At 49.9% G+C, this 16,286-nt stretch overlaps 1 protein-coding gene across 1 annotated transcript in view; it reads right to left on the bottom strand.

Moving 5' to 3' along the window:
* Positions 1 to 13,372, bottom strand: part of DNAH1 (dynein, axonemal, heavy chain 1) — an 85,020-nt gene extending 71,648 nt beyond the window's left edge. The window contains exons 1-9 of the mRNA XM_008572575.1: positions 13,345 to 13,372; positions 10,404 to 10,500; positions 9,414 to 9,756; positions 8,305 to 8,377; positions 5,591 to 5,765; positions 5,011 to 5,167; positions 3,987 to 4,119; positions 3,135 to 3,296; positions 2,303 to 2,555 (exon numbers count right to left, since the gene is read on the bottom strand). Of these exons, the coding sequence (XP_008570797.1) occupies positions 2,303 to 2,555; positions 3,135 to 3,296; positions 3,987 to 4,119; positions 5,011 to 5,167; positions 5,591 to 5,765; positions 8,305 to 8,377; positions 9,414 to 9,722 (1,262 nt within the window). The 5' untranslated portion in view covers positions 9,723 to 9,756; positions 10,404 to 10,500; positions 13,345 to 13,372. The remainder of the gene's footprint in view (positions 1 to 2,302; positions 2,556 to 3,134; positions 3,297 to 3,986; positions 4,120 to 5,010; positions 5,168 to 5,590; positions 5,766 to 8,304; positions 8,378 to 9,413; positions 9,757 to 10,403; positions 10,501 to 13,344) is intronic.
* Between the last annotated feature and the right edge of the window lie 2,914 nt (positions 13,373 to 16,286).

The following is a 16,286-nucleotide window of genomic DNA, read 5'->3' on the forward strand; positions in this document are numbered from 1 at the left end:
CCGGGCATGAAAAAAAAAAAAAAAGGAAAAAAAAAAAAAAAAAAAAAAAGAATGTCTAAAAAATAAGTATTTTTTATTATATTGCAAAGTCACCATAAGCAAAGTCAAAATACAACTGACAAACTAGAAGATATTTATGACATATATCACAGATAAAGAGACAATGTTCCTCATGGATAAAGAACTCTCAAAATTAGATAGAATTAAAAGCCCAAAAATCTGAGAGAGAAAAAAATGGGCAAAAGACATAAATAGATGTCACAAAAATATATATAAATTGTTCTTAGTCATATGAAAAAATGGAAAAGATGTTCAACCTCACATAATAAGATAAAATTAAAGCTACACTGAGATACAATTTCTTATTTACCTTCCAGACTAGCAAAAAATTGAATAGTATTATAACACACTCTTGGTGAGGCTGTGGGAAAGCGGGCATTCTCACACATTGCTGGTGGGCATGTGAAATGATATAACCCTTCTGGAGGGAAATTTGGCAAAACCTAACAAAGCTACATATGCACTTATCTATTGACCTAGTAATCCCACTTCTAAGAATTTACCCAAAAGCTACACCTCCATCAATATAAACATACAAATGCCATATGAACATACGAGATTATTCATTACAACATTGTAATTGCAAAACACCAGAAATGACCTAAATGCCCAAAAGTGGTTGCGTAAATCATGGTACATCCACACAATGGATTACTACGCAGTTGTAAAAATGAATGAAGAAAATCTCAATGAACTGATAGGGATTGATTTCCAGGATAAATTGTAAGTGAAAAAAGCAAAGTGCAAAAGAATATAGTGGGCTACTCTTCATGTAAGAAGGGTGTATAAGAGAATATACATGTGTCTGAAATATACATGTATCTGTTCATTTGTGCAATAATAAATACAAAAAGGATAAACCAGAAACTAGTGATATTTGTTACCTAGGGGCAAGTGGTAGGAACAGGGTAGAAAAATGGGGGATGTGGACAGGATAGAATGAATGGGGTGGAGAGTGACAGATCTCTGAGTATACACTTTTAGGCAATACATATTTTGAGGAGAGAGAGAGAATATAATATATATTGAATAATATATATAATATAGAGAGAGTACATTTTTATATTTTATATACAGGGAATATAATACATACTGAGTAATATATATAATATGTATATATAGTAAGTACATATATACATATACATATATGAAACAAATGAACCAAGCTGCATTTCATAAAATGAAGACCATACCCCACTGAAGGGGGTGGGAAGAACTAAATCATGTAACTCTTGAATGTAGCATTTGGACTATATGCCTCCAAGCTAAGGAGAAAAACAACTGCTAACCAAAGACACAAAAAAGTCCACTTATAGTTTTTCTTCTAAGGAATACAGATTAACAATTTGAAACTACTTTCTGTATATTCTAAGACTGAACAACCAGGTCAATATATGGTGAATAATGGGAGCCAGTTTTCTCCTGGAGAAGGGAATAAATAAATATGTAAATGTAGAATAAGCCCTGTTGGTGTTAGAGTCAATCTGAAGGTATCAGTATGAACTCAGGGTTTTTAACAGACAGATCAATAGATATAGAAATAGACATAGACATGTGTGGAGATTATATGAAATAATATGAAATAATGAAATAATATGATATGATATAAAAGTATATATACACATACATATATATATATATATACACACACACATGCATATACATATCTCCCAGATCTGTCTGCTCTAAGAGCCTTGAAGCAGTGATTTCCCAGTAGCAACAAGCACATCTAATGCCTAGAGCTTGGCTTCTAAATACCATTCCCCACTAAAAGGAATCAAGGCTCCTTGGAGAAATGGCTGATTTCAGGGCTGGATCTGGGAAAGTACGAGATGACCCTGAAACTTCTTGCTGTGCCTGAAAGTAAGTAAGGACATGCTCAAAGAATGATGGGAACAGCCAAAAGAACACAGGAATTAGCTTGAAGAGGTTCCCAGTGGCTAAATCTGGGACAATTTGAGCATCAAAATAAAAAATGGTAGCAATGCCTCATAATTTTTTGAATAAAATAAGAATCTATGAGTCCATACTGATATTGAACAATCTGGAAATGAACCAGAAATTGTTTGGGACCCCCACAGGCCCATAGTGCAAGATAGCCCCAAATAAACCCCGAGGAAGCTCAACTCCCAACCCACCCCCTGAACCCTCCCCCCCGCTGCCCCAAAGCACTGCTTCCCCACAGAAAGGGTCTCTGGAGGAGATGATGTTCTGGCAAGGAGAAGGTCAGGTGGGGACTCACTGTGGCCCTTTGCGCATCCGGGGTGTGCTCATGGCCCACTGCTTTATCCTGCTTAGGCTCTGCTCATTGATGATCCGCTGGCCCTTGGAGGGCATGCAGTCCACGTACAGGTTGTACAGCAGCAGTGCCTCCGTGTTCTTACGCAGGGCACTGGCCTGGACCACACGCTGCGTGAACACACGAGGGTCCTCAGCACAGAAGAGCAGCTGGATCCGGGGCACCCAGTACTGACAGACCAGAAGGGGTGGCCTTCCTGGGGGCCAGGCAGGAGGGAGAAAGGACATGCAGTCAGGCTCTGTGGGCTGGAGCACTGGGTTCTGGAGATTGTGCCACTGCTGCACAATGGCCCTGAGCAAGTTGTTTCCCTTCTCTGACCCCCTGTCCCATCTGTGAAATTGGTATGATGACACTCCCTGCCCTGCCCTCCTCACAGGGTGTCGGATACATGTGAAAGTGCTTTGTAAACTGTAAAGAGCTATGCTCAGACAAGGAATTATACAGGGGTGGCTGTTCAAGTGCCCATTCCTCAATGCCAAACCCAGGGAAGACATCACTAATTGATAGACCTAGGGCTCCTTTTGAATGTCATGCTAAAAGTGACACTGCCAGCTGCTCAGAGCTGACATACCAAATAATGGCCATTTGTCCTTCCTGGGTTCTCTGAGTGATGTCTCAAGTTCTTGCTAGTCAGGGGACAGACAGCCAAAGTACAAACAGAGAAAGTAGAATTCAGACCTGAGCTGGCAGGGCCCTGGGTGGGGATTAGCCTCAGTCACAGGCCAGGCCAGGCATGAGCTGGGGTTCCACCTGGGCAGACGTAGGGAGCTTGTACCTTCAGCAGTGACTCCTCCATTCAGGATGGGCTTCCCCATCTCATCTCGCACCAGGCCTCTCTTGTCTGTCTTGTGTACCAGATACAGCTTCTTCTCTTCATCATAGTCCAGGACGCCAACCTCACACCACTTGTACTCCAGCTTCTGACTCTTGGGATCCTCTGAAACAGGAGGGGAAACCCCACCAGTGCTCCCTGCCAGGGATCAGGTAGGGTCCTCTGAGTGCAGGCAGCAGGTGTGGGAGGGGGTCTAATAGGTCACTAGTCTGGCCTCTCTCCCACCAGGATGACCCCCTCTGGCTCCAGCAAAGGCAGGGCCCTGCTTCCTCCCAGCTGAGCTGGCCTCTGAGGAATCCCCAGCCACAGGAAGAGCCAGAAGAACCAAAGTGACAGTGCAATTGTGAATGTGTGTGACGCTGTGTTTGTGTGTGTTTGCCAGCAAGTGTGGGACAGTATGCATATTGTCCATGCAGAGGTAAAGCTGAGTGGCACAGGTATACCAGCAACAATGATGATTTCTGGGTGGTGGGATAGAAGGGCTTGGGTTGCGTCCCTCATGCGCCTTTGAACATTTCCAATGAGTGTGTACATTTTTATTATCAACAAATCAAAGATTTTTTTTACTCTGGAGACCATCTGGCTGTCCCTTCCCCAGTCCTCCTGAGAATGGCATCCCTGGTCCCTACATTTCCTGCCTCTGTGTGGTCAACTCCTTGACCTGTATCCCAGCTGGGAGGCCTCGAAAGGTTGCTCACCTCCCATGGCTGCTGGGTCCCAGGGGAGCCCAGGAGTCCATGACAGGGCTACTGCCCAAACGAGATGGTTCCCCCACCCTGGACTGGCCCTGCTCACCATGCCCCAGGAAGTCATCAGTGGGCAGGAGGGCTTTTCCAGGGACGGGTTTCCTGTCCAGAGACCCCGGCTCCAAGCCCAAGTTGATCCACTCTCTGGGAGTCCGGCAGTCAAACTCTTCATTGTCAAACACCTAGAAGAAAGCAGGCAAACATCGGGAGGAAGCAGCTCCCCTAGCAGGGCCCAGGTGAGATAGAGGTGCCCGAGCAGCCTCCTCCCCAGACAAGGGAGCTGCAGGCTGGGGGCCGGAGTCCGCAGGGTCTGTCTGGTTGAAACCCTGGATCCATGTCCTGCCAAGCCATCTAAGGCTTGGGCAGAGAGGTGTCTGGGGACTCAGAGCAGGAGACTCTCCCATTACCCAGGATCATCCAGCTCAGGGAAGAGGGGGCCCTTGGATTTTTCTGAGCATCCCACACTGACTTGAAAAAAATGGAGAGTCAGGGCTGTCAGGGGGCAGCCCTTAGTAGGGAAATGGGCATCTGGATTCAGCTTTGCTTCCCCACAGGAACCACCAGGCAAGAGATACTCAGGGTCACAGAGAGGAAGGGAGATGAGGTGGGTGAAAGCCAGAACCAGGCTTTCTCCCTCTTTCTCCTCCATGGACTCAGTTTCCCCATCTGTACCCAAGGGGATGGCACTGATGCCCTCCTTCATCCCAAGTTTCCCCATTTCAGTGCACCTAGAAGTTCCCCACCCCCAAGCAGGCCCGTTCACTGCTCCTCAGACCAACTGGCTGCTTCTAGGTGCCCTTGGGTGGGGGAGCAGAGGCCAGGCACACAGGCTGCCCAGGCTCCCAGGGAAGAAGAGAATCAGTATCCCAGGGGTGCCAGGGGCCCCTCCTGCCGCAGTCTAGAATGCTCGAAGCACCTGGGGTGGGTTCTGTTTCTTCAGTTGCCCTGTGTGACAAGTGAGTACTTGGGATTGGCATGGGATCCTCTTTTGGGTCTGACTCCTGAGCCTCAGCTGGGGTCCTGCACCTCCCCCCACCCCCTGCCCATTGGCCATCTGTGGAAGCCCAGCTCACCTTCAGCGGGAGATAGATGGGGAAGAGCGGGTCATGGCCCTGTTCTATGGTTTGGGGATTTTGGGGATCTGGATGTCTCGGCATAAGCTTGTTGGAGTCGATGCCCTCACTGGCCAGCAACTGCTCGATGTCCAGGCTCTGGTACTGCCGCTTCCTCCTGGCCGAGGGCAGGAAGGGGCCGTCAGAACAGCTTGGCTCGTGTGAGGTGGTTCCATGGGTGTGCAAGGGCGCATGGGGTTGTTATTGTAGGGGTGTGGTCTAAGGACCCTTCTGTGTCCTCCGTACCTCTGGGACTTGTCAGGAAGTGGTGTGGTGGTCAGGGCTGATGTCCTGGGCTACAACTGTCCTTATGTCCTGCTCTGGCAGTCCCACTTCATTGACCTAAATGCCACCCTCCCCAATTCCACAGCAAGGAAAGCAATTTCTTCCTATTAAGGGACCAAAGGGCTACAAGATTTGATTTAAACACTTGTGCACAGACTCTGCTGTGGGTCTAGGGGTCTGTAGTCCCTCACTCCCTGAGTCGGGTAGACACCACCTCTCAGAGAACAGGCCCTCTCCACAGCCCACCCAGCCATACCTCTCAATCTCGATCTTGCGGAGGCACTGGCCTGGCAACACCTGGAAGGGCACCTGCACCTTGGGCTCATAGGCCCACAGTGGAAAGTCAGTCTGGGTGAGCATCTGGGTGGTGAGCCCGAAGCACTGCTGCTCTATGTGCTCCTTGAAGTCCTCGGGGATCTCGAAGGTTCTGACTGCAGGCAGAGGCAGAGGCAGGGCCTTTGGGGTGGGGGAAACTCAGAGCTTGCCTGTAGCCAGGCAGTAGCGAGGAGAAGACAGACCCCCAAGTGCCAAGGGGGGGCAAGCCTAGAGGAGCAAGGGCCTCCAAAATATCTGTTTTGGCCCTGCTGTCCCTGTCCAGAGCTAGCATGTTGGACCATTTCCCTCCACGCCCCCCAGGACACCAGCACCAGGGGCCATTGCTCAAGCCAGGTGCTGAATTGAACTACTGGTGGGGATTACAACTCGATGGGAAGGCAAAGTTGAATGGGTTCCTGCACCCCTACTCCAGAGGCCCCCCCCGCATATTGGAGTCTGAACTCCATTCATCCCTGGGGCCATTTCCAGGTTCAAGGCATCCTAGGAGGGGTGGCATCAGCATCCCGGCCCTGTGCAACCCTCAAGTTACAAATGGCTGTCCCTGCTTAAATAACCAGGGCACACAGAGGCTTTCATTCCAGGTCTGGGGAAGGGGAGTTGGTGGGGATGGACCCATACATAGGGCAACCAACTGCTATGGTTTTAGTGTGTGCCCCCTCAGAGTCCATGTATTAGAAACTTAATCCCCAATGAAAGGATATTGGGAGGTGGGGCCTGTAAGAGGTAATTAGGTCATGAGGACTCTGTCCTCACGAATGTATTAATGCTAGTCAGCCATGTTTTGATGCAGCAAGAAGACCCTCATCAGACGTGGCTTCTCGATCTTGGACTTCCCAGCCACCAAAACCACGAGTCAAATAAATTGTGGTATTCTGTTATAGCATCAGAAAAAGGACTAAGGCCTCAGCCATCCCAGTTGGCCCTAAGGGACTAAGGGGTTTCCCAGGACACAGGGTGCTCAGTGAAGAAGAAAGTCCCAGGCTAACTGAGACTGTAGAGGTGGGGAAAGGGGGTGCAGAAATATACTTTGGGATGAGATGGGCCACCTTTTCCTAGGGGATGGGTGGGCTCTGGACGGCCCAATGACAGTCCCATCTACTCTCCTGGTGAGAGAAAGGTCCAAAGAGTCCCAAGGACCCTAGGAAGCCCACATGACCCTCTCCTTGGGCCTCACCACCTCTCTGGGGTCAAGAGGTGGGCACACTGTGGGAGGGCCCACCTTGGGATTATCATCGGGGGCCCCACGGGAGCCTCCAGAGGCTGGGCCTGGACGGGTTTCAGATGCTCAACAGAGGCCATCCACCTTCAGCTGAAGTCCACTCTCTTACCAAAGCTGCCAGGTATTCAAAGAAGCCCCTGGCACCAAAAAGCCCCAGCCGAGAAGGCAGTTTTCAGACCCCTAATCATCAGCTCTTGAGCCTGTGGGTCCGCAACACCATTCCACTCTCAGGACCCACTCAGAGGCCAAGAAGACGCCAGAGTGAAGAGAGCCAGACCTGGCCTCCAGCCCCTGCTGCATCCAAGAGCCCTCGGCAGGCTTCTCAAGCCCTCTGTCTAGCCCTCGGGCAGCAGAGCATACTTCTGCTGCTGGCTGCCAACGACAGTGACTGACACCACCCTGTGGCCTTAGGGGCTGCTTTTCCTCAAGTGAGTAGGGCCACTAAACTGCTGACCATCCCCATCCCCACTTCTGCCATAGACAGCAGGAGCACCCTTCCCAGTACTCTCACAGCCCCAGGATCTGTGGTTTGTAACTATTTTCTGGGTCACAGATACTTGTGAGACTTGGATACAACAGGCCAGCTCCTCAGATAACCACACAAATGCATACTTGTGGTGGTGTTTTCTGTGCCAGTTTAGGGCATTTACAGACCCCATAAGGCCCATGGGCTCTGAAAGGACTAATCTGGGCAGTGCCAGCAAGGATCCAGGTCTTTCCTGGGGTGGAGAGGAGGGTCATGGGGCATCTGGGCCTGATCGAAGAGGGTGTACTTCAGGCCGGACAAGGGGAAAGGGAAACCCAGCCAGGTGGGAGGGCCCCTGCCCAATTCCTCACCACCACTCAGGGGCTATCCTGGAGATGCCCTATTCTCCCCTGTGCCACCAGGGACTGCCCCACACCCTGCAGACCTGTCCCAGTCCTTAACACTCCAGTTGTGCTCCAAGACTCACCATGGAGCCTGAGAAGAGAGTCCTCCTTCCATCCTTCAGCAAAGACCTCCTGGGCACCTACCTGTGTCACGCCCTGTTCTAGGTGCTGGGGCCCCAGCAGGGAGCAACTCAGGCACAGGCCTGGCTTCCTTCAAGACCACATTCCAGGGGAAGCAGAAAACACACACATAAATGCCCTTCTGACCCCAGCTGGGTGGACAGACTGTGGCCCTGAACCCCAGCAGCCCCAGCCCAGAATGGTGGCCTTGTCACAGCTCTGCTAAGAGCTGTGATAAAACAGCTGTGGTTCACCAAGCTCGTTCATGAGCCAGGCCCCTGCAAAGCACCTTATCTCTTATTATCCCCATTTTACAGCTGAGGAACAGGGGCTCTCAGCTGGAAACAGACCATCCCCCTGAGGCCAGAGACCTTGCTTCTAAACGCCCACCAAGACCCACCTGCCCATCCCTCCTGAGCACTGACCTTTCGGGGCGAACTTGTCAAGGTCAGACTGCTGCAGGAAGTTCTGGTTTGTGCAGCGGCCATGACACACATTCTGAAAGCAGACCCAGAGCCCTGAGTGTGCGTAAGCTTTGCAGGGACATTCAGGACCTGAGGGGAACCCCAAGGCCAGGTGCCTCACCTGAGGCCCACCAGGGAGCACCCCAGGAGCATGGCGGCAGGGCAGAACCAGTGAGTTCACATAATTCCTCCTTCAAAGCCATAGAAGGCAACAAGCTGTGGCCACCTGGGACACCCCGGCCCCACCCTGTTCTGGTCCAGCACAGCTCCCCTTCTCACTCTGAGAACAGCCCCAGCGTGTTTCCAGGGCTGAGCCATGAGACAGGTACTCAAGGCCAGCAGGGGTCTCTGTGCCTACCTCCTCTCCCAAGGGCCACGCTGGAGCCACCAGTGTAGTGGGTATCATTGGGTCCTCGCCTTGTCTTTCTTGGCCCCATCCCTACCTAAAACCTTCCTAAGGCTGCCCAGGACCTACTGGGCTCCATGAACTCTCTCCTAGTTATTCCCTCCCCATCCTCCCCCTGCCCCCAGCCTCATCCCTCGATCTTTCCCTTCATATTCTACACTCTTTCATCACATGGGCCATGCCCTCTCTCAGGAACCTCAGGCCTTTGGACCTGCTGTTCCCCGTACCTGGAACACTCCCCCCAGCCCCTCTCTCACCCAGCAAATGCGCACCCATCTCTTAGATCTCAGCAGCATGCCACCTTATCCATGGGATCCTCCCCAGCCAGAGCTGGGGGAGGGGGATTTCTCCACTAAACCCATTGCTCCACCACAATAGGAATGTGGATGTCTCATCCTTGCTATGTCTCCATTGCCCAGTCCAGGGCCTAGCACATAGCAGGAGCTCAGCAATAAATTGTTGAATGAATGGACAGATGGATAGTCAGAAAGATGGATGGATGGGTGGGTGAGTGGGTGGGTGGGCAAATTGACAGACAGACAGAGACATAAATAGATAAATGGCTAAGTGAAGAGATGGATTGATGGAGAGAAGGATGGAAATATGGGCAGATGGAACCCACAGGGAGGGCCGAGGCTTGGTAGGTGACAACTGCCGTACTCACCCCAAGTTGATCCAAGGTCCCAGGGCTAAGGATGTCAGAGTAGAACCCCCGTTGCTTCATCAGGGGGTACTTCTTGTCAGTGCCTGTGAGAGGTGACTTCTGGGTCTGCCCCAAGTCTGAGAGTGTGGGTTGGTCCAGAGACAGGGGTTTGGGGTCAGGGTCTGGAGGAGGATTCCCCATCCCATAGTCTGGTCCCAGAAGATTTTTCCCCAGGTTCCACTCTATGTCCCTTTGAGTCTTCCCCATATTGCACTCTGAGCCCTGAGGGGTCCTTCCCGGGCTGCAGCCTTCTCTGTTAGGCTGCTCCATACTGCTCCTCAGGGAGATGCCGCAGTCAGATCTCCTAAGAGAAGATACCAGCATCACTCAGTTCTTGCCAGCCTCTGTCTCAGCACCCAGGGGCACCATGACACATGGGTGCTTAGACTGCCTCTGCAACAAGCCCTAGGCCCAAACCCACAGATAACAGAGGAGGGGGTGAGGAGGGAAGAAGTGTCTCCTCCTAAGTTGGACACAGTGCCAGGGGAGGCCTGCACTACATGTTGCTTGTAAGAAATAAGCCCCCACAGAGGTAGGGGCTAAGCATGGGGAAGCTCTGCAGATGCCCCCACCCCAGTGCATCCTTCTACACCTACCCACCCCCTCCCTCATTTTCAAGAGCAAGGCCTGGCTTCTCAGCAGGGGACATCAGGAGGGAGGCCCAGAGCTCACTCACTCAATGAATTTTCCTAAACTGATTCAGCCAGAAGCAGCCCTGGTGCTCCCTGCCCAGCCCTGCTGGACTGCCCTGCCTCTCCCCAGTGCAGGGCATGAAGCCTCACTGGCACCTGTAAGCACTGGGTCATGCCTGCCTCGCCCGTGTTTGCCCACCCCACTTCCCACCATACCCCAGGAGCCAGAGGACTAAATGGTCTTTTCAGCAGGACTCTGACCCTGACCCTCCATTGATCCACAGATTCCCCGACCAGCAACAAAATGGTGTTCACCCACCCTGGCTCTTGGGGTCAGCACAGCTCAGGAACTGTACACCCTTCTGTCTTTGCAAAGGGAGTAGCAGATGCCACTGGGTTGCTTGCACATCCACCACCTAAGGACAAGGGTTTGCAGGGATTTTATTATTGGATGAGCAAACCCCTGCCAAGCCACCGTTACTTTGGGCTACCTCAAAATGAATCACCAGGGGAAATTCTTGGGCCAAAGAATGTTACAAGAAATCAGACAGGCTATGGGAAAGAAGAGGTTTTTCACATAATGCACATACAAAAAATAAAAAAGAAGTCTACAGTTATCTTAATAAAAATTTCAATAAAAAAAGAAAGCATCTTAACAAAAGGAAATCAGGGCCTGGCCCAAGCAAGCACCCCTTCTCCCACCCATCCGATTTTCCCCTGCCCTCTGCACACTGAGACAAAGTAGCCAGGAGTTTGCAATACAGGCTGCTCTTTTTGCTGGGTGTTTTGTGCTCCTCCATCTCTGTTTTAGTCACCCGGGGTGGGGGAGGGGGTGGAGCTGTCTGGAGCAAAGCTACCCAGCCTGTGCTGAAGCAGCCTGCAGCAGCTGAGCCCATTTCTAAGAAGGGGGTGATGGGTTGGCAGGCCACTTGATGGATGGAGGATGGCAGGTGGGGTTCTGGCAGAGAGCCCCAGATGCCCAGCCCGAAGGCCAGCCAGCCTTTACTAGTCAGGCCTGCCAGGCCTCCCCCACTGGAACTCAGCTCCCTGAATCCACTCCCTGGTGGCCAGCTACTGCCCAGCTGCTGCCCAAGGCAGGTGCTAAAGACAATGCCAAGTCTAGCCCACCAGTCTGACAGTCAGCAGCCCTTCCCAGAGCACCCTAAAGAACAGAGGACCCCTTGGGGCTCAGCCCCACCATGCTGCAAACCCACAGACGTCTGTTTCATCTCTGAACAAAATCACCAAACAGACAGAGCAGGGCTTAGAGGGACCAGGGTCCCAACTCTACAGGAAAGCTGTCCACTCCCATTTCCCCAGCTCTCGAATGGGCTTAAACATGCTTGGCCTGCTTTACTCATGTGTTATAACGGATGCACAAATGTCCAGAAAACTGCAGTGGTTGCTGGGGGCAAAACAGTCCATGATGGGTGGATTTGCTGCCCATGGGCTGTTTCTCCCCGAGAGGGTTGGCAGTGGGGGATGCATCGAGGAGTGTCCCAAGAAGGAAGGTATGAGAATGAGCTGCAAATTCAGAGCCCTGTTTCTCCTCCATCCCTCTGCCATTCACAACAGCTCCCTTCTAGTTCCGCCCCAGCTCTGAGCACCTGTACATTGCCAGTGTGTGCAGCAGCTGTAATATACAGACAGACAGACAGAAAGGCCTCTGCCTCCTGTCATGGCCCCATGGGTGAAAGCGCCTCTGCTTGGGAATGAGTGCAGCTGGCAGGAGGGAGAAGGACATGGTTCCCAGCAAGGCCTCTGCCACTGGTCACTCTGGGCACTACGCTTTGTTTGAGTGAGGGAACTGGCCAGTAAGATGGTAGGGGTGGCCCTGGCAGGCATAGTGTTGGGAATGGTGAATGTCTTCAGGGGCTTAGACTTATTCCATACAGCATCTCATTTAAACTTCCGAGGTGGGAACTGAGACTATCCTCATTTCTCAGAGGCAGGAAAACGAAGCTCAGAGAGGTAAAGTGACCTGCCCAAGGTCACACAGCCAGGAAGAAGCAGTCAAAATTTGAACCTAAATTCTTTCTCCCCACTCAGATCACCTGGGAGCCCTATTGGCTTGAGTTAGAGGAGGCCTCAGGTTGGATTCAGTGACATTCAACCCCATGTGACTCAACCACCCACCAAACATTCAGCTGAATGGACACAGATGAACAGGGGTATTTGATCCTTACAATACGTACTACTACTATCTTCAATTTATAAACAAGGAAATTAAGGCCCAGAGAAGTAAAGAAACTTGCAAAGGTCACACAACCAAGAATTAGCAGAACCAGAATGGGAACTGAGGTCTTTACCTCTGGCTGACCCAAAGGGCCATGTTCCCAGCACCATAACAGTGGTTCTCAAAACTGTGTCCGAGGAGCTCTGAGATTCTGCAAAATGGGTGCCTGTGGGGAGGAAGACCTAAGTGGGAGGGCCTCAAAGCCACCTACCCTTGATTCAACAAGGACCCTATATACCTTTTTCTGTTTCACATTCCAGGATTCTGTGTAAGCTCTCATTTGACAAATGGATCTGTGACTTTAAGGGACTTTGGAAGCTTCTGCCCTTGCTGGGGCTACCAAGAAAACAATACTGTGGGTGGTTATTACTCCCACAGGCTTGGGGTTCTCTCTGCTCTTTTGAAGCATTCACCTGATGCAAGCACCCTCTGTGTTCCCACAGCTGTCTGAGGCTCCTCCCTGCAATGAACATCTCCCTGTATTACATGCACGCATCTGTCTCCTGTCAGCTGACAGGAATTTTCAAGTAACATTGATCTCTGGAAACTGGGCAACTACCTGGGACTGGCACAGGCTTGGCACACAGTTGGTGCCTAGAAAGTATTTGCAGAATGATTGTGTGAACAAATGAATGAATGAACGAATGGGGTGAGTAAAGGAAGGAATGAAGTTGATCTTTGTAACAACTCTGTGGTCAGGGGAGGGATGGGTGGCTGATAAGGACCAGAACCTTGGCTCCGTCCCTGGATGAGCTTTGCACAGGAGGAGGGGGCCACATTCTCAGCATGGAGCTGGGGCCCCAAAATCCTACCTGCTAAATACAGGACTTAACTGCAAGGCTATTTAAAGCGTGTCCTCCTTTTTCCCCACCGACGTAGGCTCGGTCGGGCACCCAGGCTCGTGGGTGGGAATGGGGACCCTGGACCAGGAGGACGGCCTCCTCCCTGTCCACTCGTCCTCTGCGTCTTATCGAGGTCCCGCTGCCCGCGCTCGCCCCGCGATCCCTCTGGCTTACCGACCTACCAGCTCCACCGAGCAGTGCAGGAGTCTGTCCAGCCGGTCTCCAGTGAGGGACGCTGTGCCCGTTGCTAAGGGGCGGGACATCCGGGACGGCAGGGCGGGAACTTCCTCCAACGAACCTCCCTAGGTCTGCACTCCCCTCCACCTCCGCAACTCCCAGCTCCGGGTCTTGGTTCCTCCAGACCAGGACACCTGGTCCGCGGGCTGCTCCCAGCCTACCGCCCTGGAGCGGCGGGATCGGGGCTGGCCAGGGAGTGTCAGCTTTCTAGGCTCTCAGATCCAGGCTCTATTGCCTGACTCCCCTCCCAGATAGAGTAAGAGACAAAACAGTCAAATGCAGCGTAAGAACTTTGAATCCAGATTTTAAAAAAATAAATAAGCTATGTAAATAATTTGGGGGACTAATTGCAGAAATTTACCAATTGGAAATTCGTATTTAAAGCACAGCTGCAGAACAAATGGTTGGGACACTGGGAAAAGGGTCGGTTCTAGTGCTCTGGAGGCTCAGGTCACGCGGCCACTTCCCTCCTCGGGATGGGCAGTGGGGGCGCCTGCCCCTCCGTCTCTGCTCTCGGGCTCCCACTCTCTAATGCCCCTTTCTTTCTTTTTTATTCTTTTTCATTTTTATTTTTGGCCACAAAACAAGTCTTAATACATTTAAAAAGACCAAGATCATAGCAAATATGTTTTCTGACCACAATAACAGAAGGAAATTTAGAAAATTCACAAATGTGTGGAAATTAAACAACACTCTCCTAAATAAACAATGGGTAAAAAGAAAATTCACAGGGAAATTAGAGAGTACTTTAAGATAAAAACCAAAGCGTAACATATCAAAATTTACAGGATGCAGGGCTCATGCAGTGCTTACCTATATTAAAAATAAGAAAAATCTCAAATCAGTAATGTAAACTTCTACCTTAGGGAAAAGAAAAAAAAAAAAAACTAAATCAAAAGCAAATATAAGTAGGAAATAACAAAAACTACAACAAATAATGAAATAGGGAATTAAAAAACAATAGAGAAAATCAACAAAGCCAAAAGTTGATTCTTTAAAAAGATCAACGAAATTTGCAAACCTTTAGACTGACCAAGAAAAAAAGAGAGAAGACTGAATTACTAAAATCAAAAATAATGCAGAGGCATGGTAAAGCAGTTACTTCTATTACTCTGGAATGGGCTTTGAGGAGAGAAACATCCTCTTCTTTTTCCAGTCTCCACTGGTGACTCTCCTGTCTTTTCTTGTGTATTTGTGATAGTGATTATCAGTTATTATTATTTATTGATTTTGTTTTTCCGGTGGTTGGTCGGCTAAGGGGATCCAAACCTGTGACCTAAGCGTTATAAGCCTGCACTCTAACCCACTGAACTAATTGGCCAGTCCCCTCCCGCAGTTTTTGTTTGTCTAGAAGATACACTATTTTACCCTCTTTTCTGAAGGACAGCCTTGCAGGGTGTAGTATTCTTGGCTGGCAGTTTTTTTTCTTTTAGTATGTTGAATATATCACCTGTTTTCTTCTGGCCTGTAGAGCTTCTGTTGAAAAGTCTACTGTTAGTCTGATAGGGGCTCCCTTATAGGTGACTTGATGCTTTTCTCCTGCTTCTTTTAAGATTCTGTCTTTGTCTTTGAGCTTTGCCAGTTTAACCATAACGAGTCTTGGAGAGGATCTTTTTGGGTTGAATCGGTTTGGAGATATTTAATGCCCCCTTCTGTTCGAAGGACCTGGCATGGGTTCAGCTTTTGATTCTCCTGCCCTGTCCTGGATATTAAATTATTAATTTTCTTTGATGTAGTAATGCTATTGTGGTTATATAGGAGACTGTCCTTGTCTTAGTTGATGTGGCCTGAAGAGTTTTAGGAGAAATGTCAGAATGTCTGCTGTGATTTCCTTTCAAATGGTTCAGAAAAATTATAGATAGATAAGTATAGCAGAGATTAAGTAAAAGTGGCCTGATATTAAGATTAGGGAATCTGAAGGTTACTGATGTCCACTGTACCAGTCTTTAAATTTTTTTGTAAGGAAAGAGGTAGGTTACAAATTGAAAGAAAAGAAAAAATATCACCCCACCTCAACCTGAGACCCCTACCAGAGCCTTCTCAGAATTGGCCCTATTTCATAGATGGGGAAACTGAGGCTTGGCAAGATAAGTTAGTGTTGGGGGAGGTAGAAGGATCTGATGCTCATTACAGAAGTATCTAATTTTATTTGACATTTTAGTAGTGCTGGATTGGTGCCAGAATTGAACTGGACCCTGTCCCCACCATAAAATGTCTGTTGAGTGGTAGAGCCAGACAGGCCAGGCCCCAAGGAATGTAGAGGGAGGATGTAAGCTGTGCCTGGAGACAGTGATTCAGCCTTTGCACAGGCTTCTGCTTCCTCTGCCCATAACATCTCTCTCCACCAGCTCCTACTCCTGGCCAACTCCTATTCATCCTTCAAGACCTGATGCTGGTGCAACCTTTCCTGAGCTCAAATCATGGTTTTATTTGTTTTCCTTATCAGCATTCACATAGTAGTTACTCAGTGACCATTGCAGAAGGAAGGAAGGTATGTGAGGGTGATTGGAGGCAGGGGGAGCCACAGCTCTTCGAGGGAACAGAGCCCCTAAAGCCCTGTTTAGAGCAGTCTGGTTCCTCAATGGTCTGGGGATAGACTGCGTACCCCACTCAGAGAGGCACCTGCTTCCGTGCTTTTACCTGGTCCTTCCCACACTGGGTACAGCTGTCTAAAAAGCTGCAGTAAGGGCCAGCCCGTGGCTCACTCAGGAGAGTGTGGTGCTGACAACACCAAGGCCGCGGGTTCGGATCCCTATATAGGGATGGCTGGTTGGCTCACTTGGGAGAGCGTGGTGCTGACAACACCAAGTCAAGGGTTAAGATCCCTTTACTGGTCATCTTTTTAAAAAATAAATAAATAAATAAAAATAAAAAATAAAATAAAAAA

Source organism: Galeopterus variegatus, unplaced genomic scaffold (genome assembly GCF_000696425.1).
Source record: "Galeopterus variegatus unplaced genomic scaffold, G_variegatus-3.0.2 Scaffold806, whole genome shotgun sequence".
Taxonomy (NCBI): Eukaryota; Metazoa; Chordata; class Mammalia; order Dermoptera; family Cynocephalidae; genus Galeopterus; species Galeopterus variegatus.